Source organism: Panulirus ornatus, chromosome 48, assembly GCF_036320965.1.
Source record: "Panulirus ornatus isolate Po-2019 chromosome 48, ASM3632096v1, whole genome shotgun sequence".
In the NCBI taxonomy this organism is placed as follows: domain Eukaryota; kingdom Metazoa; phylum Arthropoda; class Malacostraca; order Decapoda; family Palinuridae; genus Panulirus; species Panulirus ornatus.
The window spans coordinates 12,301,230-12,329,208 of record NC_092271.1 but is presented as its reverse complement, the minus strand read 5'-3'; the positions used below and the strand labels follow the sequence as shown (position 1 = coordinate 12,329,208).

At 46.1% G+C, this 27,979-nt stretch overlaps 1 protein-coding gene across 3 annotated transcripts in view; it reads right to left on the bottom strand.

Annotated features, from left to right (window-relative positions):
• The window catches only part of Naam (Nicotinamide amidase), a 233,641-nt gene that overhangs the window by 88,617 nt on the left and 117,045 nt on the right, over positions 1 to 27,979 (bottom strand). For 2 of the 3 annotated variants that reach the window (XM_071690574.1, XM_071690572.1), the window contains exon 2: positions 13,608 to 13,973. In XM_071690574.1, coding sequence (XP_071546675.1) covers positions 13,608 to 13,921 — 314 coding nt within the window. In that variant the 5' untranslated portion in view covers positions 13,922 to 13,973. Of the gene's footprint in view, positions 1 to 13,607; positions 13,974 to 21,561; positions 21,714 to 27,979 lie in introns of all 3 variants that reach the window. The other variant, XM_071690573.1, reaches the window with a different exon arrangement.

The window sequence follows — 27,979 nt, the reverse complement described above, 5'->3', positions numbered from 1 at the left end:
TCGCCTGCGTCCATACAGTGAATGACTTGCTCCATACTGAAGACATAATACCTGGACAACACTTGAACATGGTGATAGCATTGTGGTGGTGGTGGTAGAATGGCGTCTTAAGGACACCGGAAGGTTTGCCTCCTACCCACCCGTATTTCTACAGTTAACCACTCGAGTTTGCTGAGTGGCTGTGATGTGTTGGCCACACCAGGGTATGAGGGCCGGTAAACTACACTGTTTATATCATACCTCATTCGATGTGCTGAGGACGACTGGAATGAGTAGCAGAACACCTATAGTCTCTGGTTAGATCTGCATAACAAGGTCATCATCCCTCAGTTCACATCATTATCTCAATAGTAAACAATAAAGGACTTATAATTCCTACTTAATTCACGTTTAAAGTTTGAATACACATTCGTATTTCATAAAACAAACAACAACAAGAGTGCATTAAGATTTCAACCAGGTCATTTGCCACATACAGCAAGACTCCACATCTAACATTCTCATACATATATATATATATATATATATGTATACGCATATACAGATACAGACAAACGTGCACAAACTCTTACAATTATAGATAGAAAATTCTGTGTGTGTGTGTGTGTGTGTGTGTGTGTGTGTGTGTGTGTGTGTGTGTTTGAGATATTATACAGGATGTAAAAAATGTATGAGCAAAATCAGTGACAATCATATCTATATCACTTACATTTCCTAAAATCCAGCAGCGCTGGGTGGAGTAGCTCACTGGAGGGTGAGGTGGGTCGGGCTGGGCCTGAGGGAGTAGGTGAGGTAGTGGGAGGTGGTGGTGGGAGGGGAGGAGGTGGTGAGGGAGGTAAAGGGAATTTTCACGACGGTGGACGACAGACAGGTGGGCGTGGCTGAGTGAGTGACAGGCGGGTGGGCGTGACAAGGCGTCAAGGTGTGACATTTGAGTGGGCATGACGGGGTGACAGGGCGTGACGGGTGGGTGGGCGTGACGGGGTGACTGGGCGTGACGGGATGGATGGGCGTGACGGGGTGACAGGGCGTGACGGGTGGGTGGGCGTGACGGGGTGACAGGGCGTGACGGGTGGGTGGGCGTGACGGGGTGACAGGGCGTGACGGGTGGGTGGGCGTGACGGGGCGACAGGGTGTGACGGGTGGGTGGGCGTGACGGGGTGACAGGGCGTGACGGGAGGGTGGGCTTGACGGGGTGACAGGGCGTGACGGGTGGGTGGGCGTGACGGGGTGACAGGGCGTGACGGGTGGGTGGGCGTGACGGGGTAACAGGGCGTGACGGTTGGGTGGGCGTGACGGGGTGACAGGGCGTGACGGGTGGGTGGGCGTGACGGGGTGACAGGGCGTGACGGGTGGGTGGGCGTGACGGGGTAACAGGGCGTGACGGTTGGGTGGGCGTGACGGGGTGACAGGGCGTGACGGGTGGGTGGGCGTGACGGGGTGACAGGGCGTGACGGGTGGGTGGGCGTGACGGGGTGACAGGGCGTGACGGGTGGGTGGGCGTGACGGGGTGACAGGGCGTGACGGGTGGGTGGGCGTGACGGGGTGACAGGGCGTGACGGGTGACAGGGCGTGACGGGTGGGTGGGCGTGACGGGGTGACAGGGCGTGACGGGATGGATGCAATGAGATGAACATGTGAACACATGACACTGGCGGGGTGTGGGAGCTGCCGGGTCCGTCAGGTGGTTCCTAACGGACCTTCATTCCTGGAATCCGGGAGGGTTGTGACACGCACCACCACCTACATCATACCCACCTGGGTCCTTACCACCAGCTGGGGGCCTCAACACCACCTACACCATACCCACCTGGGTCCTTACCACCAGCTGGGGGCCTCACCACCACCTACACCATACCCACCTGGGTCCTTACCACCAGCTGGGGGCCTTAACACCACCTACATCATACCCACCTGGCTCCTTACCACCAGCTGGGGGCCTCACCACCACCTACACCATACCCACCTGGGTCCTTACCACCAGCTGGGGGTCTCAACACCACCTACACCATACCCACCTGGGTCCTTACCACCAGCTGAGGGCCTCAACACCACCTACACCATACCCACCTGGGTCCTTACCACCAGCTGAGGGCCTCAACACCACCTACACCATACCCACCTGGGTCCTTACCACCAGCTGGGGGCCTCACCACCACCTACACCATACCCACCTGGGTCCTTACCACCAGCTGGGGGTCTCAACACCACCTACACCATACCCACCTGGGTCCTTACCACCAGCTGGGGGCCTCAACACCACCTACACCATACCCACCTGGGTCCTTACCACCAGCTGGGGGCCTTAACACCACCTACACCATACCCACCTGGGTCCTTACCACCAGCTGGGGGCCTCAACACCACCTACACCATACCCACCTGGGTCCTTACCACCAGCTGGGGGTCTCAACACCACCTACACCATACCCACCTGGGTATTTACCACTAGCTCTCACCACCATCACCATCTGCAGTACACTCACCTGGGTCCTCCCCAAACAGCTGCTAAAACCATCTGGGTCTTCACCACCAGCTGTGGACCTCACTACCATTCGACTCAAGCACAACACACACCATCTGAGCTCAACTCAACCAGAGTCAGATTCTGGGAGTGGGTATAAGAGGTAAATGCTTCTGTCACTTGTGCTTGCAAGCCACGTAACTTCTTGTATACAAATTCTTAAATGATCATTCACGTGAATGATTTCTACTTGCCTTCTGTTCATGCATCCAAGTTATCGTAACGATACTGATTTAATCCCTCATTTCCATGCATAATGACAGTAATGTACAGGGAAACTTTAGAGGGAATATTCACTCCTGCTCATGGTACAACTGCGCCACTGGAGGTGAACACTTGTAGTGACGTGTGTGTGTGTGTGTGTGTGTGTGTGTGTGCTTTGATCAGATTTAACAAGACTCCTCATTTTGTCAATGCTCGTACACGGAGCCAAGTTACGCATAAGCGCATACATTCGTCCGTCCGTTCCTAGATCATACAACGAACTAAGCATTTACACCCCAGTCCTGCTGGTGACTTGTGATCACAAGTGTTGAAACAAATGGCTTCATTCATCTGCAACTCCACATCAAGTCTTGAGCCTGAACTCTCGTGTTTGATGATCAGCATTGTGTAGTATTTCGTGACTCATTGTAATGTTTCGGCTCCATTCTGAAGTTGGCCTGTCCTTCATGCCAGCGGCCGCCAGTATATCCTGAACACTCATTTCCGGTCCCTGAGCCAATTTACTTCCATATCTAACTAATGTTTGTGAGGTTATACATACGTCCAGTTATGGTAGTATGCTGTTGAATCTGGTAGAATTTTACTCAAATCAGTTAAATATACTTTTCCGTCAGTCTACGGTGTCAATTCGATGATCTAGCTGAACCACCAGTCGATTAAGAGCGTCAACACACGCACATACATCTTAAACTTAAGTTTCTGATCGACGGCGTTAGAAGGCTACACCACGGAAGATATTACACGAGTATCGTGAGGGTAATTATATACCTGATCCTCAAGTCAGGTTATAGAACACTAGCTGCATCACTCATTCGTTCCTCCGCCCCGTCTCACTCCTGATGCCTTGCCTTTGGTAAATAAATCACGGCGGACGTCCATCAACTGAGCGAGGCTAATTATTTTCTCTGAGGCAGCTTCCTCAGCCTCTTTGATACAGGCATCAGCTGATTCACGATTTTCTGCATTACGATGAGATAATGACCTTGTATCACAACCAACTATTATTAGTTTAAGTTGTCGTTATTGATGGCAATACCAGACAATACTTCACCACTAGTGGTAATCAATGCAGTGAAATTTGATTGCTGTAAGTTGATTACTTTGCGATTTACTTTTAGTGAAGCATTTTAAACTCTACAGTTTTGCTTTCATCAGAAACAGTGTTAGAGAGATTCAACGTGTATTTCATGACTTTGCTGTCTACAATGCCTCGTTACATATTGCTGGAAGGAACGGTGATTGCCAGATTAACACAGTCCAGCTGGAATGTATCAACATGACAGCCATCTTCCTCCTAGCAACAAGTAACGAAGTAAAAGTAAATTCTCTGACAAAGTATTTGAGAAAAGCAGAAGCTGACACAAAGTACAGTGCAACCCTACGTTGGCTCACCGACCTGTCAGTGAGGTTCATGTCTCCGGACATGAACACCCTGGGAGCTGTCGGCTTGCTAGGCCTGTCATAGCTGTGGTGCTTCACCCTAACCGAACGAAATGCTCGAGTGAAATTAGATCCCGAAACAATCATCTTAAGTAACTTCGTCACGTAAATCGAGCGCTGCCATAACACTCTCTGTGAATATCCTCAGATATACAAGACAGGTGTCATCAACACCTTTTTCCATCGAACTCACAACTTGGGCTTATCAGAGCACGGTAAAACCTAGCACCTGCGTGTGATGCAAGTCAGTAACGGCTTCTGCACAAGTACAGAAATAGATGCTCCACTTCCTGAACATTGATAATACCACAAGTAATACAAGCAACCCAACACGTACGAAAAAAAATCTAACACCCATGTCCTTCAGTATACCACAACGAGGAACTGAAACTCGTTTGTTTGTGTTTACTGGGGATGTGTGTGTGTGTGTGTGTGTGTGTGTGTGAGGAAAAAAGAGGGTTTCTCACCTCATATGGTTAAAGAGCGAACTAATCACAAAGCAAGTTTTTCTGTATACACTCACAGTCAGTCAACATTTGACGACGGGTAATGTATTTGTTCCAGTCCACAGCCTCGCCTGATTAAATCAAACAGGAACACGCAGGTAGCGTTGACCTACACATTTTAAGAGAGTTGTCACATTTCCTGCTTTCATACGGACGTTTCTTATTCAAAATCAGTACGTATGTTTCTCAGGAAAACCATAAGTCTATCCTAGGACCAACTGTATATCTTACATTCATACATGCAGAATAGTTCCCTATCAGAAAGTCAATGTAGTTCAGCAGTTCGAGTAATGAGGCTGACGCATCATGTTCCTGTCCGTATATAACTTCCTTAATTTTACGTAAAGAGAGAAAACTCTTGTTGCTCAAACTGACTGGAAAGCAATACAACATAAATCAAGAGTTGGCTGGAGTAGATAATTCCGAACCCTACCCACACACACGCGATGTGTACCTCTCTAATAAAGAGCAGATATTCCAATAATCAATCGGATTTCAATCACGAGGATTTTTCAGCAATTCTCCCATGCGTTGCTTTCGTGCCTTCCACAGATGAATTCCAATTTGGGAGTTGATCATCGCACATGAGAATGATTACTTGATCCTCATATTCTGGGAGCTATTTTCTCGTTGTCTTCAGATATGCTTCAGTTACGACCTTGAGACTCCCTGACAGTTTCAAAAATATGAAATTTTCTTGCATCGATAATAATCACTGTTGGCGTTATTAATCATATCATTTACAGTGATTCTCAAAATCTAGTAATATATATATATATATATATATATATATATATATATATATATATATATATATATATATATATATATATATATATATATATATATATATATATGAGAAAGTTGGGAGGTGAGCAGATTAGAAAGAGTAGTGAGTGGTGGGATGAAGAAGTAAGATTATTAGTGAAAGAGAAGAGAGAGGTATTTGGATGATTTCTGCAGGGAAATAGTGCAAATGACTGGGAGATGTATAAGAGGTCAACAGAAAGGTGCAAGAGGTGAAAAAGAAGGCAAATGAGAGTTGGGGTGAAAGAGTATTATTAAATTTTAGATAGAAGATAAAAAGATGCTGTGGAAGGAGGTAAATAAAGTGCGTAAGACAAGAGAACAAATGGGAACATCGGTGAAGGGGGCAAATGGGGAGGTAATAACAAGCAGTGAAGTGAGAGGGAGATGGAGTGAATATTTTAATAGTTTGTTGAATGTGTGTGGTGATAGAGTGGCAGATATCGGGTGTTTTGGTCGAGGAGGTGTGCGAAGTGAGAGGGTCAGGGAGAATGATTTAATAAACAGACAATAGGTAGTGAAAGCTTTGCGGTAAATGAAAGCCTGCAAGACGGCGGGCTTGGATGGTATTCCAGTGGAATTTATCAAAAAAAGGGGGTGACTGTGTTGTTGACTCGTTGGTGAGGATATCCAGTGTATGTATGGTTCATGGGAAAGTGCCTGAGGATTGGCGAAATGCATGTATAGTGCCATTGTACAAAGGCAAAGGGGATAAAGGTGAGTGTTCAAATTACAGAGGTATAAGTTTGTTGAGTATTCCTGGTAAGTTATATGGGAGGGTATTGATCGAGAGGGTGAAGGCATGTACAGATCACCAGATTGGGGAAGCGCAGTGTGGTTTCAGAAGTGGTAGAGGATGTGTGGATCAGGTGTTTTCTTTGAAGAATGTATGTGAGAAATACTTAGAAAAGCAGATGGATTTGTATGTAGCATTTATGGATCTGGAGAAGGCATATGATAGAGTTGATAGAGATGCTCTGTGGAAGGTATTAAGAGTATATGGTGCTTGAGGTAAGTTGCTAGAAGCAGTGAAAAGTTTTTATCGAGGATGTAAGGCATGTGTACAAGTAGGAAGAGAGGAAATTGATTGGTTCCCAGTAAATGTCGGTTTGCGGCAGGGGTGTGTGATGTCTCCATGGTTGTTTAATTTGTTTATGGATGGGGTTGTTAGGGAGGTGAATGCAAGAGTTTTGGAGAGAGGGGTAAGTATGCAGTCTGTTGTGGATGAGAGGGTTTGGGGAGTGAGTCAGTTATTGTTCGCCGATGATACAGCGCTGGTGGCTTATTCGTGTGAGAAACTGCAGAAGTTGGTGACTGAGTTTGGTGAAGTTTGAAAGAAGAAAGCTGAGAGCAAATGTGAATGATAGCAAGGTTATTAGGTACAGTAGGGTTGAGGGACAAGTAAACTGGGAGGTAAGTCTGAATGGAGAAAAACTGGAGGAAGTGAAATATTTTAGATATCTGGGAGTGGATTTGGCAGCGGATGGAACCATGGAAGCGGAATTGAGTCAAAGGGTGGAGGAGGGGGTAAAGGTTCTGGGAGCGTTGAAGAATGTGTGGAAGTCTTGAGCGTTAACTTGGAGAGCAATAATGGGAACGTTTGAAGGAATATTAACTCCAACAAAGTTATATGGTTGTGAGGTTTCGGCGATAGATAGAGTTGTGCGGAGGAGGGCGGATGTGCTGGAAATGAGATGTTTGAGGACAATTTGTGGTGTGAAGTGGTTTGACGAATAAGTAATGAAAGGGTAAGACAGATGTGTGGTAATAAAAAGAGTGTGGTTGAGAGAGCAGAAGAGGGTGTATTGAAATGGTTTGGTCACATAGAGAGAATGAGTAAGGAAAGATTGACATAGAGGATGTATGTGTCAGAGGTGGAGGGAACGAGAAGTGGGAGACCAAATTGGAGGTGGAAGGATGGAGTGAAAAAGATCTTGAGCGATCGGGGCTTGAACATACAGGAGGGCGAGAGGCGTGCAAGGAATAGAGTGAATTGGAACGATGTGGTATACCGGGGTCGACGGGCTGTCAATGGATTTTACCAGGGCATGTGAAACGTCTGGGGTAAACCATTAAGAGTTTTGTGGGGCCTGGCTGTGGAAAGGGAGCTGTGGTTTCGGCGCATTATTACATGACAGCTAGAGACTGAGTGTGAACGAATGTGGCCTTTGTTGTCTTTTCCTGGCGCTACCTTGCGTTCACGCGTGGGGAGGGGGTTGCTGTTTTTCATGTGTGGCGGGGTGTCGGCAGGAATGGATGAAGGCAGCATATATGAAAATGGACATGTGTATATATGTATATGTCTGTTTATGTATATAATGCATACGTTGAAATGTATAGGTATGTATATGTGCATGTGTGGGCGTTTAAGTATATACATGTGTATGTGGTTGGGTTGGGCCATTCTTTCGTCTGTTTCCTTGCACTTCCACGCTAACACGGGAGACAGCGTCAAGGTATAAAAATAGATATAATTTATTAATTTTATCATACTTTGTCGCTGTCCCCCGAGTTAGAGAAGTAGCGCAAGGAAACAGACGAAAGAATGGCCCAACCCACCCACATACACATGTATATACATACACATCCACGCACGCACATATACATACCTAAACATTTCAACGTATACATATATATACATACACAGACTTATACATATATACACATGTACATAATCCATACTTAATGCCTTTATTCATTCCTGTCGCCACCCCGTCACACATGAAATGACGACCCCTTCTCCTCGCATGCGCGCGAGGTAGCGCTAGAAAAAGACAACAAAGGCCACATTCGGTCACACTCAGTCTCTAGCTGTCATGTATAATGCACCGAAACCACAGCTCACTCTCCACATCCAGGCCCCACAAAATTTTCCATGATCTACCCCAGACGCTTCACACATCCATTGACAGCACGTCCACCCCGGTATACCACATATTCCTTGCACGCCTTTCACCCTTCTGCATGTTCAGGCCCCGATCGCTCAAGATTTTTTCACTCCATCCTTCCACCTCCATTTGGTATCCCACTTCTCATTCCCTCCACCTCTGACAAATATATCCTCTTTGTCAATCTTTCCTCACTCAATCTCTCCATGTAACCAAACCATTTCAAAACACCCTCTTCTGCTCTCTCAACCACACTCTTTTTATTACCACACATCTCTCTTACCCTTTCATTACTTACTCGATTAAACCACCTCACACCACATATTGTCCTCAAACATCTCATTTCCAGCACATCCACCCTCCTCCGCACAATCCTATTTATAGCCCACGCCTCGCAACCATATAACATTTTTGGAACTACTATTCCTTCAAACATACCCATTTTTGCTTTCCAAGATAATGTCCTTGCCTTCCATACAAATTTCAACACTCCCAGAACTTTCGTCCCCTCCCCCACCCAGTGATTCACTTCCGCTTTCATGGTTCCATCCGCTGACAAATCCACTCCCAGATATCTAAAACACTTCACTTCCTCCAGTTTTTCACCATTCAAACTTACCTCCCCATTGACTTGTCCCTCAACCCTACTGTACCTTGCTCTTATTCACATTTACTCTCGGCTTTCTTCTTTCACACACTTTACCAAACTCAGTCACCAGCTTCTATAATTTCTCAACCGAATCAGCCACCAACGCTGTATCATCAGCGAACAACAACTGACTCACTTCCCAAGCCCTCTCATCCACAACAGACTGCATGCTTGCCCCTCTCTCCAAAACTCTTGCATTCACCTCTCTAACAACCCCATCCATAAACAAATTAGACAACCATGGAGACATCACGCACCACTGCCGCAAAGCGACATTCACTGAGAACCAATCACTTTCCTCTCATCCTACTCGTACACATGCCTTACATCCTCGATCAAAACTTTTCACTGCTTCTAGCAACTTGCCTCCCTCACCATACATTTTTAATACCTTCCACAGAGCATCTCTATCAACTCTATCATATGCCTTCTCCAGATCCATAAATGCTACGTACAAATCCATTTGCTTTTCTAAGTATTTCTCACATACATTCTTCAAAGCAAACACCTGATCCACACATCCTCTATCACTTCTGAAACCACATTGCTCTTCCCCAATCTAATGCCCTGGACATAATTGTGGGTAACTACCAATGCAGTTCATCGGAAGACAGATCACCCCCCCTCCCCTCCCCTCCTCCCTTCCCCGTCCGATGTAGTGTACGAAATGTCCCGTAACTTCCTTGTTCTCTTAATCCTCAAGCTTTTAACTTCGTGAGGACGACGGTACAACCCTTTTGATTACGATGGCCTGCCCAGCAGTACCCGGAGCCTTAATCTGAAGGTGGAGCCATCAAGTCGTAAGCCTCGTGCTCAAGATGTTATGGAGGGTAAACGATGAACCCTGCATCGGCACAATGGGAACTGCACGGCAAGGAAATACATCATTCCCTGTCGGTGACTTGGACAAGACAACCACAGGGCACGCCACCCTCACCCCCAGCCACCAATCAGTCATCCACGTGCATCACACATTCCCCCTCCACCTAGGCTTGACGCTGGTCTCCCTCGCGCGCGCACTCATGTTTGCAGACTTCTGACGATCTTGGCGGCGGAGGGTAACTTCGTTGTACACTCACCATCCCGGTGAATGATAATGTTTTCTTATAAATGGGGTGATCGTAGCAGTGTTTCACAGTGGGGCAGTACATATCTTGCTCAAGAGCCTCTTTTATGTTGCTGGGCTTAATGCTGTAAACTGTCACTATGAAGCGAGAATATATTATCTCTTTATAACGGTATACGTAGTTTTTACGTTTTCTATCACATTTCCGCCACGACATAACGTTTTCTTGAAGTTGACTCACCCGCAGCCCTTTTAAGTTTCATTTCCCATTTTCATTTCAAGATTCACTATTACAATATTTTCCTGACATATGGACAGAGCTTGTTAGATAGCCATCAAATCAACCAACAGCCAATCCTCCACTTCATACTTCCGGAATCATCTGTGGTTCTGTTATCTGCATTAATTCACCCTGGCCCCTGCAGTTATGTGTGTGTAGTGTGAGGTGTGAACACTGTGTCTCTTTTTCAGTTACGAAACTTCTCGCGGGAAATGCCAGCCCGACAGTAGTACAATGACCTTGCCAAACCCACGGGCCACATCTTCGCCCCACACACGGTTAAATGTCTTGCCAACGGTCATTTTTTGTTTCATTAGCGCGATACGATTTCTTTATGTACGTAAACAACAGGCGAAAACAAAGTTGTTAGAAGGATTCATGGGAATTATCTGACATTTTTTTTTTTTTTTTTTTAAAGGCGCTGTGCCATGTGTTAGATAAAGGTACGGGAGAGTTCATGAGACACTGCCACTGTTCTCAAGAGATTCTAAGGTACTGAAAAAATAAAAAAAATCAGGGGGACAGGTCAGAAAGGCTGCATTCATTTCACCCTCATCTTAACTAAAGCTCATTTTTCTACACCCTCATCTTCATTTTTCTACACCCTCATCTTCATTTTTCTACACCCTCATCTTCATTTTTCTACACCCTCATCTTCATTTTTCTACACCCTCATCTTCACTGAACTACAACTTTCTACACTTCCCAACATCCTTACCTTCTCTCCATCTTATCTTCATAATAATAATAAGCCAAGTTCAACTGAACCCCGTCTGAAACATTATGCCTACACTATACTGTTCTTATCTACACTGAGCCTTACAATACCCTCTCCTTCATCAAGCTAGGTTCAAGGTCATCCTTGAACTAACCTTTCTTCTGTGTCCTCAATCATCTTACCCGGTAGGTCTCAAGGCAGTCATTACAGAGGACAGGGAATATCTTTATCATCAATGACCTTGGTTAATTTTGTGTTAACTATATTCTTCTTCTTTACACCTTCATTTTCATAATATCCTCATCTTCACTAAGACAGGTTCACCTTCCTCTTCCTCACTACACCTTCATCTTCACATATCTTCACCTTTCCTAAGTTCAAGGCCCACCTTGAACTTTTTTCCACACACACACACACACACACACACACACACACACACACACACAATTACTGATATCTCTCATACATATTCACCATTTCCTGCAATAGCGAGATAGCGTCAAGTACATATGACCGAACCTTGAAAGGTAAAATTCCTCACTTGGCCCCCTTTTCTGTTCCTGTCATTTAGATTATCATTATTATCATCATTATCATTATTATTATTATTATCATTATTATTATTACTATTTTTACTATCATTATTATAATTATCATCATTATCACTATTTTCTTATCATCTTGTAACCTTAGGACCCATTTCATGGAGCTTCGGTAGCTTCGATGCTACGCTCCATGCAGGAGCAAGGTAAGGCCTGGACGGCGAAATGCTTCTTGCGTCCGCTGACGATGATACAACCTCGCCCAAGGTGATCTCTCGCTCACAGGGTTGCCGCATGCGGGCGGAGGCTGCCGACACCTGAGGTTATAACTCTACCCACCTTGGAAGGGAGTGTAGACACAAGTGACCCGCTCAAAGCCCTTAAGTATCCGAACAGGAACACGTCAACAAAGGACAAGTTCTTCACATGATGCAAGAATAAAAAAAAATAAAGGTTGTAGTTTGTTAGAAAGGACGTAAAGAAGCACAGTGTGAGCGTAAGATGTGGTAGATGATTAGAATAGACGATACAATGTGGCTGTGAATACTGACCGTTTAAAATTACGTGGGAAAGAAATATTTAAAGATGTGATCCCATAAATATTTAACCTCGGGTTATACAAATAGGTAATTAAATTCACTCTCTCTTTGTACTGTACAAATAGGGAATTGCTCTCTCAGTGCTGTAGAAATAGTGAATTACTCTCTCTCATTCTGTAGAAATAGGTAGACACATCCGCACACACATACTTGGGTGTCGAGAACAGCCTAAATTTATCATTAGAATCTCACTTTAGAAGAACAGTTCAGGAGACGAAGTGTCTGCTGGCAAATATGAGAGCAACATTCACGTTCATGGAACAGGAAAAACATTTCACAAGCTGTCACGATTCTAAATTCAAAATAAGAGTATGCCTTAAAAGTCAGGTCACTACACGTAAAGAAGCACAAATAGCTATCAGAGAAGGTCTACAGGAGAGGAACACGATGACACCAGCATTAAGAGAGATGGGTTACTGGGAAAGGCTACTGAAGGCTTGAATTGACCCACTTTGGACGAGGCAATGGTGACCTGACCACAACCTTAGTGTTTCAAACTGACTGGTGATGTAGAGGGAACAGGTCTTCATGAGATGTTGAGACAGAACAACTACAGGACATAACATGAAATTAGATAAGAAACATTGATAAAGATACGAAGTAGTTTTATCGTATTAAAGTTATGCATGAACGTAATTAAATGACTCGACATGGCAAATATACAAATCAGACACAAATGATAAATACTGTATGAGAATAGACGACTTTTTGAAAGATGTGTCCCCCATGGCTGTAGCTATTCCTCCCCTTACATTACAAATAGGTAAACACAAACAAACGCACATACGTATGTGAGTTTACGTAGCGCGAAAGTTGGCAATACGATCCACCATTTTGATAGTTCCCGGGTTCGATTCCCGGTTAGGGCAGCCAATTCGCTGACAATCCAGCTGTTCATCCTTCCCCTTCAGAGTGGTCCATAATTTGTCACCTAACATAAGCTAGGATATATATATATATATATATATATATATATATATATATATATATATATATATATATATATATATATATATATATATATGCTAAAATATGAGAATAAGAGACGGAATAACATAATTTTAAAACTACTCGTAATGCGCCAGCAACGATCACCATGTTGGTAATAACATTCACACGTGTGTGTGTGTGTGTGTGTGTGTGTGTGTGTTGTGGTCCTGCAGTTCACTGGTGTGGTTCCAGACACAGGCAACAGACCCAGAGGACCACATGTCTGGAACCGTTGCTATACACCATGTCCCTGCTGCTTCATCTTGTCTTACAGTCGATTTAAAGTGAAACAGATCACAATGTGTACCATTAACTTAACTACATATGTCTACTGATTACTATATATGGTGTAGTGCATTATGGCTGTACTCACTCGTCCTTGTCGAAGGCCTTGAAGCAAGCGTCCATGTCTGAACAGATGTGATGGTCGTTGTACTGTGGGTGATCCTTCGCCCCGTCGGGCTCGCAAGCCACAACCACCGTCAGCTCTTGGTGTCCTGTCGCTATGATGGGCGTTTGTTTCGTCTCCGCGGGCGTGAGGGCAGAGGGCGTGCGGTCCTGGGTGGCGTGCGACGTCAGAGCGTGGTGTAAAGGCGTGGTCTCATGATGTATTGAGTTCTGGGGCGGCACTAGTGTCCGTGGTTGCCTTGGAGCCGACTCAGCCATGGCTGCACCAAACCCACGCATGCGCTGCGTCCTCGCTGCTGCTTGGCCACCTCACACTTCAAACGTTACCACACTGTACAGATAAATACGGATGTAAATAGCGGACCTGAGTGCTGGCGAAAGTGGTGTTCAAGGTCAGGAGACACAGAGGAAACTCCTCCTCCTCCTCCAGCTGAACCAAACGTTATGGGAAAAGGCGTAACTTAAAACTGCCGCTAACCACTGATGTGTGTGTGTGTATGGGGAGGAACAGGTTTAGACGCGCAGTGTTTTGATGCAGTAGGTAGACGCAACACCTGGCCTGGTGTCAACCACGCCGGGTGTTGCGTCTACCTACTGCATGGTTGTAATATTGTAACTACAATATTATAATACCCCAGGACAGTAATGGTCGGTTGCCAGTTGTAAGTCTACCGTACTTGGCGCTGTGTCAGCTACAGACGGAGGGACGTTCGTTACAATATGTTATGGTTATCGTTGTCCTTGTGGTAAATACTGTGGCTGTGGGGGTAATGGAATCGTCACCAGAGCGGGTTAAAACCGCCTCCACACACACACACACACACACACACACACACATATACGCGAACGTTTACGTAATTACACAGTAGTATAGACTCTGGGAATTTGACAGTTAAAAATTTTTCGGTTAATCCTCTTTAAACAAAACCAGGTCTTGTTTTGTTGGCAGACTACGGCAGTCCCGGGCCTGTCTGGGAACATTATGTTGTACCTGTGAGCGCCGGGTTGCTCAGGTGACCCGGAATACCAATAGCGTCACAGACGCGAAGGTTCTGAAGGAAAATTGACAACGATTTCAAGTCGGGTTAAGATTTATGAGGGTGCGCGGGGGAGGAGAGGGGCTAAGATCATCCTTCCTCCTCTCCCTCCACCTCCGCCCTTCCCCATTACATGTGCGCGCGAGCGCTCGCCATGGACTGCAGCCTTTGGACTGGATATCTTTTAAAGTAACATTCAAAACTTTCATAAAAAAAAATGTTAACTACGCATAATGGAAGTTTGAGACTATGATTCAATATGAAGTAGTTGTTCATCCTCCCGGTATGATAGTGAGGACCGAGAGGAAAACCTTTCTTATATCATTTATGATGTAGCAACCAACAAACTATAGTTTGGGGAACGGGGCAGCCAAAACCTCACACCTTATATGTTGTATACGACGGTGGACACTACCAGTATTGGACGTTCTGAAGGCGAGGTCCTCAAGTGATCTGGAGGTGGAAGGGTTCTTAATATGGCGAGGGAGGCAGGAGAGAGAGAGAGAGACACGTTGGTCACAGAGGCGGTGGTTTGAGTGCGGTTGGAGGACTAGTTTAAGCCTTCAACGGGTTTCCTCTGATGGTATTCACGCCGAATTAAAGTGGCTGTCAGTGTGATAAGCACCCGCTCCCTCCCCTTCCTACGGCCGACAGCGGGGTTGGCCTGGCTAATACCAACAGCAAACTCGACAGAAGCTGTTGGGAAACTGGGGAGTGTGGCAAGTGGAGGAGGAAGAGCTCATGGTGGCGTTTGTACCACTGAAATCTATGGGCGTCCCTCCCACCTTACAACCACTGCAAGTCCCCCCCCCCCAACCAGACGTATAGATCTGTTCGCCACTATAACAACCACTCCAGCTATATGGATATAAGGATCAATATATAGAGCATAATGGTGAGGAAAAAGATTAATGTGAATAGATATTAGAAGGAGTCTCAAAATGAGGTGACAAGTTGGCCTTGAAGAACATAACGGACATCTTCCCGTCACTAACAATACGGACACCTTCCCGTCACTAACAATACGGACACCTTACCGTCACTAACAATACGGACACCTTACCGTCACTAACAATACGGACATCTTCCCGCCACAAACAATAGGGACACCTTCCCGTCATTAACAATACAGACATCTTCCCGCTACTAACAATACGGACACTTTCCCGTCACTAACAATACAGACACCTTCCCGCCGCTAACCATACGGACATCTTCCCGCCACTAACAATACGGACACTTTCCCGTCACTAACAATACCGACATCTTCCCGTCACTAACAATACGGACACTTTCCCGTCACTAACAATATGGACATCTTCCCGCCACTAACAATACAGACATCTTCCCGCCACTAACAATACGGACATCTTCCCGCTACTAACAATACGGACATCTTCACGCCACCAACAATACGGATACCTTCCCGCCGCTAACCATACGGACATCTTATCGCCACTAACAATACGATAATCTTCCCGCCACTAACAATACGGACATCTTCCCGCCACTAACAATACGGACATCTTCACGCCACCAACAATACGGATACCTTCCCGCCGCTAACCATACGGACATCTTATCGCCACTAACAATACGATAATCTTCCCGCCACTAACAATACGGACATCTTCCCGCTACTAACAATACGGACATCTTCACGCCACCAACAATACGGATACCTTCCCGCCGCTAACCATACGGACATCTTATCGCCACTAACAATACGATAATCTTCACGCCACTAACAATACGGACACCTTCCCGCCGCTAACCATACGGACATCTTCCCGCCACTAACAATACAGACATCTTCCCGCCACTAACAATACAGACACCTTCCCGCCGCTAACCATACGGACATCTTCCCGTCACTAACAATACGGACACTTTCCCGTCACTAACAATACGGACATCTTCCCGTCACTAACAATACGGACACTTTCCCGTCACTAACAATATGGACATCTTCCCGCCACTAACAATACAGACACCTTCCCTCCACTAACAATACGTACACCTTCCCGTCACTAACAATGCGGACACCTTCCCGTCACTAACAATACGGACACCTTCCCGTCACTAACAATACAGATATCTTCCCGTCACTAACAATCTGGACATCTTCCCGCCACTAACAATACGGACACCTGCCGCCACTAACAATACGGACATCTTCCCGCCACTAACAATACGGACACCTGCCGCCACTAACAATACGGACACCTTCCGCCACTAATAATACGGACACATTCCGCCACTAACAATACGGACACCTTCCCTCCACTAACAATACGGACACCTTCCCTCCACTAACAATACGGACACCTTCCCGACACTAACAATACGGACACCTTCCCTCCACTAACAATAAGGACACCTTCCCGACACTAACAATACGGACACCTTCCCGACACTAACAATACGGACACCTTCCCGACACTAACAATACGGACACCTTCCCGACACTAACAATCTGGACATCTTCCCGCCACTAACAATACGGACACCTGCCGCCACTAACAATACGGACATCTTCCCGCCACTAACAATACGGACACCTGCCGCCACTAACAATACGGACACCTTCCGCCACTAATAATACGGACACATTCCGCCACTAACAATACGGACACCTTCCCGCCACTAACAATACGGACACATTCCGCCACTAACAATGCGGACACCTTCCCGCCACTAACAATACGGACACCTTCCCGCTACTAACAATACGGACACCTCGCCACTAACAATGAGGACACCTTCCCGCCACTAACAATACGGACATCTTCCCGCCACTAACAATACGGACACCTTCCGCCACTAACAATACGGACACCTTCCGCCACTAATAATACGGACACATTCCGCCACTAACAATACGGACACCTTCCCGCCACTAACAATACGGACACATTCCGCCACTAACAATACGGACACCTTCCCACCACTAACAGTACGGACACCTCGCCACTAACAATACGGACACCTTCCCACCACTAACAATACGGACACCTTCCCGCCACTAACAATACGGACATCTTCCCGCCACTAACAATACGGACGCCTTCCCGCCACTAACAATACGGACACCTTCCGCCACTAACAATACGGACGCCTTCCCGCCACTAACAATACGGACGCCTTCCCGCCACTAACAATACGGACACCTTCCCGCCACTAACAATATAGACACATTCCGCCACTAACAATACGGACACCTTCCCGCTACTAACAATACGGACACCTTCCCGCTACTAACAATACGGACACTTCGCCACTAATGATACAGACGCCCACTGCCATCATCGCACTGACTTGCCCCACCACTAACACCACCACCATTATCTGTGAGCCTTCCACTCGTGCCACACTTACTGTAAGTTTCTGATATCCTCCACCACCACATATAACCAACCATTGTGGAGACCCAGTGGTCTGTTTCTGTTTGAATTCCATTATAAAGTGTTCGCTCGTGTGTTTATCTATTACCTGTAAATGTATAGCAGAGATCTAGACAGGATACTCATCGTTCTCGTGTATGATCCTTTCCCTGCTGCAGCGAAAGGAGCGCACGACCCGTCCACACTGCCCGCCTTCGTGCGCACCTTTCGCAGCAGGGCAAGGATCACACACACACACACACACACACACACACACACACGTCACATGCTGCCACCATCAACGACCGCTCGTCTTAGTATTCAGGAAACGATTCAGTGATTACTAAATGCATACCATGTGTGAGGCGCGGGCTGGGTTCATCCTCACCACCTGGCCGACACACCATGTGATGCACCACCTGGCCGACACACCATGTGATGCACCACCTGGCCGACACACCATGTGATGCACCACCTGGCTGACACACCATGTGATGCAACACCTGGCTGACACACCATGTGATGCACCATCTGGCCGACACACCATGTGATGCACCACCTGACCGACACACCATGTGATGCACCACCTGGCCGACACACCATGTGATGCACCACCTGACCGACACACCATGTGATGCACCACCTGACCGACACACCATGTGATGCACCACCTGACCGACACACCATGTGATGCACCATTTGGCTGACACACCATGTGATGCACCACCTGACCGACACACCATGTGATGCACAACCTGGCTGACGCACCATGTGATGCACCACCTGACCGACACACCATGTGATGCACCACCTGACCGACACACCATGTGATGCATCACCTGGCCGACACACTATGTGATGCACAACCTGGCCGACGCACCATGTGATGCACCACCTGGCTGACACACCATGTGATGCACCACCTGGCCGACACACCATGTGATGCACCACCTGGCTGACACACCATGTGATGCAACACCTGGCTGACACACCATGTGATGCACCATCTGGCCGACACACCATGTGATGCACCACCTGACCGACACACCATGTGATGCACCACCTGGCCGACACACCATGTGATGCACCACCTGACCGACACACCATGTGATGCACCACCTGATCGACACACCATGTGATGCACCACCTGACCGACACACCATGTGATGCACCATTTGGCTGACACACCATGTGATGCACCACCTGACCGACACACCATGTGATGCACAACCTGGCTGACGCACCATGTGATGCACCACCTGACCGACACACCATGTGATGCACCACCTGACCGACACACCATGTGATGCATCACCTGGCCGACACACTATGTGATGCACAACCTGGCCGACGCACCATGTGATGCACCACCTGGCCGACACACCATGTGATGCACCACCTGACCGACACACCATGTGATGCACAACCTGGCTGACGCACCATGTGATGCACCACCTGACCGACACACCATGTGATGCACCACCTGACCGACACACCATGTGATGCATCACCTGGCCGACACACTATGTGATGCACAACCTGGCCGACGCACCATGTGATGCACCACCTGGCCGACACACCATGTGATGCACAACCTGGCCGACACACTATGTGATGCACAACCTGGCCGACGCACCATGTGATGCACCACCTGGCCGACACACCATGTGATGCACCATTTGGCCGACACACCATGTGATGCACCACCTGGCTGACACACCATGTGATGCACCACCTGGCCGACACATCATGTGATCCACCACCTGGCCGACACACCATGTGAACCACCATTTGGCTGACACACCATGTGATGCACCACCTGGCTGACACACCATGTGATGCACCACCTGGCCGACACACCATGTGATGCACCACCTGACCGACACACCATGTGATGCAACACCTGGCTGACACACCATGTGATGCACCATCTGGCCGACACACCATGTGATGCACCACCTGACCGACACATCATGTGATGCACCACCTGGCCGACACACCATGTGATGCACCACCTGGCTGACACACCATGTGATGCACCATCTGGCCGACACACCATGTGATGCACCACTTGGCCGGCACACCATGTGATGCACAACCTGGCCGACACACCATGTGATGCACCACCTGGCTGACACACCATGTGATGCATCACCTGGCTGACACACCATGTGATGCACCACCTGGCTGACACACCATGTGATGCACCACCTGACCGACACACCATGTGATGCACCACCTGGCCGACACACCATGTGATGCACCACCTGGCCGGCACACCATGTGATGCACCACCTGGCTGACACACCATGTGATGCACCACCTGGCTGACACACCATGTGATGCACCACCTGACCGACACACCATGTGATGCACCACCTGGCTGACACACCATGTGATGCACCACCTGGCTGACACACCATGTGATGCAACACCTGGCTGACACACCATGTGATGCACCACCTGGCTGACACACCATGTGATGCACCACCTGGCTGACACACCATGTGATGCACCATCTGGCCGACACACCATGTGATGCACCACCTGGCTGACACACCATGTGATGCACCACCTGACCGACACACCATGTGATGCAACACCTGACCGACACACCATGTGATGCACCACCTGGCTGACACACCATGTGATGCAACACCTGGCCGACACACCATGTGATGCACCACCTGGCCGGCACACCATGTGATGCACCACCTGGCCGGCACATGGTAAGCCTAACACTATCATTGAGCAACCCTTCCATGCTCTCGTAATCATAATGTGTGAACCTTACCTTCCCGTCCACCTCACCTTGACACGCGCTACCCTGCGTATCCCACCCTCCCTCCTAACCCCCTACTGTGCACGTGTGACAAGCGGTGGGTTGTTGTGGCCAGGGACCTGGGTAAGGGAGCTTGGTAGGGGACGTCCGCCAGGTGGACAGAGGGCGTCTTGACAGCCAGTGTCCAGTAGCCTCTTCATCTTCTTCACCCTCACCTCCTTCACTGAACAGGAGTCTCGTGTGACACCAAGTTTCTAATTGTATTCTATGTCCGTGTACACATAGGGTATGTGAGCGTTAGGGTCAATACTCTCTTATTAAGACTTGCTATAAGACTACCAGGGTCGCCAATGCATCGGAGAGAAAGACTTACGTAACGTTACTAAACACCGAGATGATGTGATCAAGTTTTCTGTCCACCGTTACTCACAGGGTGAAAAAAATCATATAATATATGTTGAAGTTCTTCACAGCTCCGTATATTGTCTTAATGCAAATGTTGTTTGTGTTCATGCGGGGCTATCGTATGACAGGGAGTTGCAACACATTTCCTTCGATCAGCGTCGGAACTCATCCATTACGACACATGGTCCCATTAGACTAAACAATAACGTGCATCCTGACTGAATGGTACATTCGAACAGTCTTCCAGCAGTTGAACGCCATTCATATAAATATAGACGTCCACGACACACTGGATGGCCAGCGACACCTTACCTCAGGGACGATGAGCGGGCAGCCGTGGATTCGACGTGGTGACCGTACACAAAGTGAAGTGACTGACTCACCTCCGCCTCTCATCCTATCCTCCCAAGGCCAGGTATTGTGCTGACTAAAGCGCCACTGTTGCAGGGCGACACTCCACCTCCCTTTGCCCGGACCACGTACATACGAAGAACAAATTATACCAGACCTATTTTGACGTAAGGTATTCTTTTTTTTCCAAAGAACATTCTAATACAGTATTCATATTCTAGATAACATAAATTAGGACAAAATATTTAAAATGGGAGAAGAGCCATGCATTGGTGAGGTGACCCACGCTGGGAATTTACAAAGAAGAAAAAAATGAAAGCTGTTTACAGCTATATACAGTAACTCTCCGGTACTGAGTGTATGGTAGAAGTCTTTCAGTTAACTGAGAGAAGTGATAGATTGTTGGGGATGAAGCGCTTGGACTAGGTTCATATTGTGAGTAGGTCAACAAAAGGTAAATGATTGTTATTTTTACAATGATAAGAGACATATGAAGATACCATTATCACGAGAGTCAATGCTTCAGATAGGAAACGATTTTTTGTTCTCAGTGTGTTAGTGCAGTGTACAGCTCACTACACTTTATGTAGATGCAGGACTGGCGTGTGCTGGCCTGGCCTAGAATCACGACTGATGATGTTATGACGGACAGAAGCCTCACCAGTGGTGGAGTGCGATCCTGGTCCATCACGGCAGACGGAGAGAGAGAGAGAGAGAGAGAGAGAGAGAGAGAGAGAGAGAGAGAGAGAGAGAGAGAGAGAGAGAGAGAGAGAGAGAGAGAGAGAGAGAGAGAGAGAGAGAGCACGTTCACATTGCGACTCTGAACATGTTTCACGTTACGACGTTTTTAACATTTCGTTTTTCAGGAAAGTCTTGTGGGGCAATTTTGCAACAATTCAGCACTTCGACGAGTATTACGAGAGAAATACATTATAACGTCAAGATACAGTACTAAGACAAGAGTTCAGCACTAAGACAAGAAATATAGTACGAGGATAAGAATACAATACTGCTACAATACATTCCTACAGTGATACAGTTATCAAGGACTGTTAAGACTCTGTGTATATGATTCAAAATGTAAATCACTTCCAGGTTTTGTGTTCCACACTTACCACAAGTTATTATGAAAACGTATGTAAGGTTCTCAGTTAAAGTAACATGCAGGCGGTAACTATTTCATTTCATTTTCGCACACTAAAAAACTGTAATAGAAGTGATTTAACCATGTAATAAAAAAACTGGTTATGTACCCAGGCTCTAAAACGTTGATGAAAAAGACAGTTATACTCAGTTCATGGACTGCTGTGTCATTTTCAGAATTAATGATGATCCCTCAAGTCTTCACAAAGACAACAGATATACAAATGTTCTTAAACCTGCGAGAACACTTCCATCTCACGAGTAAGTCTGCTCAGAATTTTGGGGAAAAATTATCGTACATCAGTAACTACAACGAAATGATATGAAAAAACTAAGTCATCGTGAATGACAACATATATTTCACAATGTGTTGACGCTAGACTGTACCAAGATCGGCGTAGGTCGTGCAGCTCACGACACCAGCATGTGCCAGGCGACAGTCCAGCCAAACGGACGTGAGGCACTTTGTATGGAATGTAATAGACTGATCAAATTACTGGATGATTATCATGTGTCTACAACTCAGATAACTTATGCAGTTATAAACCTCAATGACATATTAACAATTCTATATCATCACATTTTGAAATATGCGAGCGGTAATGTGATATCCGGAGGAGACATTTCATATTTCCTAAAAAGTTTCTTTTGTTACGAATAGAAAAGTCATGAAGTTTCCCCCCTCCCACCTTATCAATACTCCTTCCATAAGTGGAACTGTTCAACAGAGGCAACGTTTCTGAGATAATCATATGTACATAAAGAGACATGAAGACATACAGTAAATCTGATCTTCTGTAACATAAACAAAACGAATCATGATAAATCTCTTTGACTTTATAACAAGATAATGATATATATATATATATATATATATATATATATATATATATATATATATATTATATATACATATATAATTATTTTGCTTTGTCGCTGTCTCCCGCGTTTGCGAGGTAGCGCAAGGAAACAGACGAAAGAAATGGCCCAACCCACCCCCATACACATGTATATACATACACGTCCCCACACGTAAATATACATACCCATACATCTCAATGTACACATACATATACATACACAGACATATACATATATACACATGCACACAATTCACACTGTCTGCCTTTATTCATTCCCATCGCCACCTCGCCACACATGGAATAACATCCCCCTCCCCCTCATGTGTGCGAGGTAGCGCTAGGAAAAGACACAAAGGCCCCATTCGTTCACACTCAGTCTCTAGCTGTCATGCAATAATGCCCGACACCACAGCTCCCTTTCCACATCCAGGCCCCACACAACTTTCCATGGTTTACCCCAGACGCTTCACATGCCCTGATTCAATCAATTGACAGCACGTCGACCCCGGTATACCACATCGATCCAATTCACTCTATTCCTTGCCCGCCTTTCACCCTCCTACATGTTCAGGCCCCGATCACTCAAAATCTTTTTCACTCCATCTTTCCACCTCCAATTTGGTCTCCCACTTCTCCTCGTTCCCTCCACCTCCGGCACATATATCCTCTTGGTCAATCTTTCCTCCTTCATTCTCTCCATGTGCCCAAACCATTTCAAAACACCCTCTTCTGCTCTCTCAACCACGCTCTTCTTATTTCCACACATCTCTCTTACCCTTACATTACTTACTCGATCAAACCACCTCACACCACATATTGTCCTCAAACATCTCATTTCCAGCACATCCACCCTCCTGCGCACTACTCTATCCATAGCCCACGCCTCGCAACCATACAACATTGTTGGGACCACTATTCTTTCAAACATACCCATTTTTGCTTTCGGAGATAATGTTCTCGACTTCCACACATTCTTCAAGGCTCCCAGGATTTTCGCCCCCTCCCCCACCCTATAATTCACTTCCGCTTCCATGGTTCCATCCGCTGCCAGATCCACTCCCAGATATCTAAAACACTTTACTTCCTCCAGTTTTCCTCCATTCAAACTTACCTCCCAATTGACTTGACCCTCAACCATACTGTACCTAATAACCTTGCTCTTATTCACAATTACTCTTAACTTTCTTCTTTCACATACTTTACCAAACTCAGTCGCCAGCTTCTGCAGTTTCTTACATGAATCAGCCACCAGCGCTGTATCATCAGCGAACAACATATATATATATATATATATATATATATATATATATATATATATATATATATATATATATATATATATATATATATATATATATATACATATATATATATATATATATATATATATATATATATATATATATATATATATATATATATATATATATATATGGAACCATGGAAGCGGAAGTGGATCATAGGGTGGGGGAGGGGGCGAAAATTTTGGGAGCCTTGAAAAATGTGTGGAAGTCGAGAACATTATCCCGGAAAGCAAAAATGGGTATGTTTGAAGGAATAGTGGTTCCAACAATGTTGTATGGTTGCGAGGCGTGGGCTATGGATAGAGTTGTGCGCAGGAGGATGGATGTGCTGGAAATGAGATGTTTGAGGATAATGTGTGGTGTGAGGTGGTTTGATCGAGTAAGTAACGTAAGGGTAAGAGAGATGTGTGGAAATAAAAAGAGCGTGGTTGAGAGAGCAGAAGAGGGTGTTTTAAAATGGTTTGGGCACATGGAGAGAATGAGTGAGGAAAGATTGACCAAGAGGATATATGTGTCGGAGGTGGAGGGAACGAGGAGAAGAGGGAGACCAAATTGGAGGTGGAAAGATGGAGTGAAAAAGATTTTGTGTGATCGGGGCCTGAACATGCAGGAGGGTGAAAGGAGGGCAAGGAATAGAGTGAATTGGAGCGATGTGGTATACAGGGGTTGACGTGCTGTCAGTGGATTGAATCAAGGCATGTGAAGCGTCCGGGGTAAACCATGGAAAGCTGTGTAGGTATGTATATTTGTGTGTGTGGACGTGTGTATGTACATGTGTATGGGGGGGGTTGGGCCATTTCTTTCGTCTGTTTCCTTGCGCTACCTCGCAAACGCGGGAGACAGCGACAAAGTATAAAAAAAAAAAAAAAAAAAAAAAAAAAAAAAAAATATATATATATATATATATATATATATATGGTAAACGCATAACAGGTTTTTATTGTTCCGAAGTCATTCAGTCATACCGGGCTTGGAAACGCTTTAGCTAAGAGCATCTCTAACAACTGTCGCTCTACCTTCCCTTCAGTTTTCTGCTCTGACGATACTATAGCTGTCTCTCCCGTAAACAATGCAACTCTCTTTGGTTCCATTTTCTCCTAGTTCTATCTTGGATGACTCTAACATTCCTTCACCACCTGATGCTCCTTTTACTATTCCTAGGCCCTTCCCCGTAATCTCTTTCAGAACTGTCCGCAAAGCGCTTCTCTTTCTGGACACAAGCAAGGCTTATATAGGTCCTGACGTCATCCATCCCCGTGTACTGCAAGAGTGTGCTTCTGAACCTTCACCTGTGTTTGGTCACCTGTTCAGTTTCTGTTGAAAATAAATAAAGAAATTCTCTTCTGTTGTTTTGACATCCACCATTTCCAAAGTCTTGGAATTCCTCCTGAGCTCCCATGTCCTCAGACATCTTGAATCTCACGGTCTTCCTCTCTGGTCACCAGACGAAGGTGTTCAAGATGATTCTGAGACATGTTAGCACCTTCACCTTCTGGTGCAGTGCCAGTAGACCACATCGTATCGCTCGGTTAGCAGAACGAACACACGCTGTATTGTGTAAAGTCTTGCTTCATCATGGTTTGGTCTGTCACACACGTTTGGCTGCTGCCTCCCGCAGGTTCTGTGTGGAGACCGTACAAATTTCTTCCCTCTTCTGTCTCTCCTGCAAATAGCTTTTCTTCCTTCGAGTGTCTGGTCTAAATCCACTTGCGAAGCCCTGATTAATCACAATCTTTTTTCATTCACCATTTTGGAACTGGTAATATCATAATGCGGCCACCTTATCGTATAATGGATGGAGTTCCTTTTGTCTTGAGAATAAACTTTTCATTACTGAATTTCGAATAAGCGCGGCAACAGACTGAAGGTATAAAGGAAATCATATCAAAGTCCCTTAACCAGTGTGTTAAGGTTATCAAAATCTTCAAGAATACCGTGGAACACACTCACAACACATGAGCAAAAGTACAAGGCAGCCCGACCACTAGAGATATGCATAGATCAACTACAGAATCATTCATAAGAAAACTTTATATCTGGTTGAAGCGAATCCCAGATGGCAGCAGAAGAGCACAGTCTTATTCATCAAACTAGACGTGTAGTGACTCTGCTCGTCTTGCCATCGCGGCAGAACCTCCGTCATGTGTACCCTCTCTCACCACCTGGTATAAATGCCTCACATCTGCTCCTGCGTGTAACGGACTGAGTCAACCACGTCACTGTGGAGTCAGCAGCAGGTCAGGTTCCCCAGCAGTATCAACACCCTGTCACTGTGGTCGCGCCCTCTTCATAACACCATTGACATATTACGACACAGTGGGACTTGCATCAGGGGGAGGTCGCTGTGCCTCACTAAAACAAGACTATACTGAGGGACTATAACGTCGGGCTGTACTCTGTGGCAACTTTGTAACGTAGACTGATAATGACTCACTTACTTTAGGTGTTACTAAGAGCTCCCCTGCGCCTACAGTTATGGAGGACCTTGTGTTAAGAATATCTTTCTTGCCCATTCCATGACAAGTACATGGCTAGAGATATGATTGCATCTTAATAGGAGTGTTCTTCAAGAACACCTCTCTGTGAGTTTTGGGATGTCAGGCCCTGTACGGGTAGGGAGTTTTTACACACATGGGACTCCATCTCTTGAACATCTTTAATTATCATACGACCTCTTAAATCTAATCTATGTGTCTGCATTAACCATGTCCTCAGTCATTCTGTTCTTTACTTCCATTTCAACAAGTTTCTAAATTTCTGTCCTCTGGTTGTTCTGTCATTACATCTCTCGAAGAACTGTTCACAGTCCACGTCACGGATCTGCTATCAGAGCGTAGAGGTTGTGTATCCGGGACTTAACGTTACGACACGGTCATTTATAGTGTTTGACCTCCTATGACTACATTTACTACGTTTACATTTACTGGCCTCCAAACACGGCTTACAACCAATACGTGGAACACAGCACAGCGTGGTGGGTACATCTGCAAAATGAGGTTTTGAGGAAACACCTATTGTTTTTGAAATGTCTTCTGTTCAATCATTTCGCACTAAAACATGTGTTGGAAA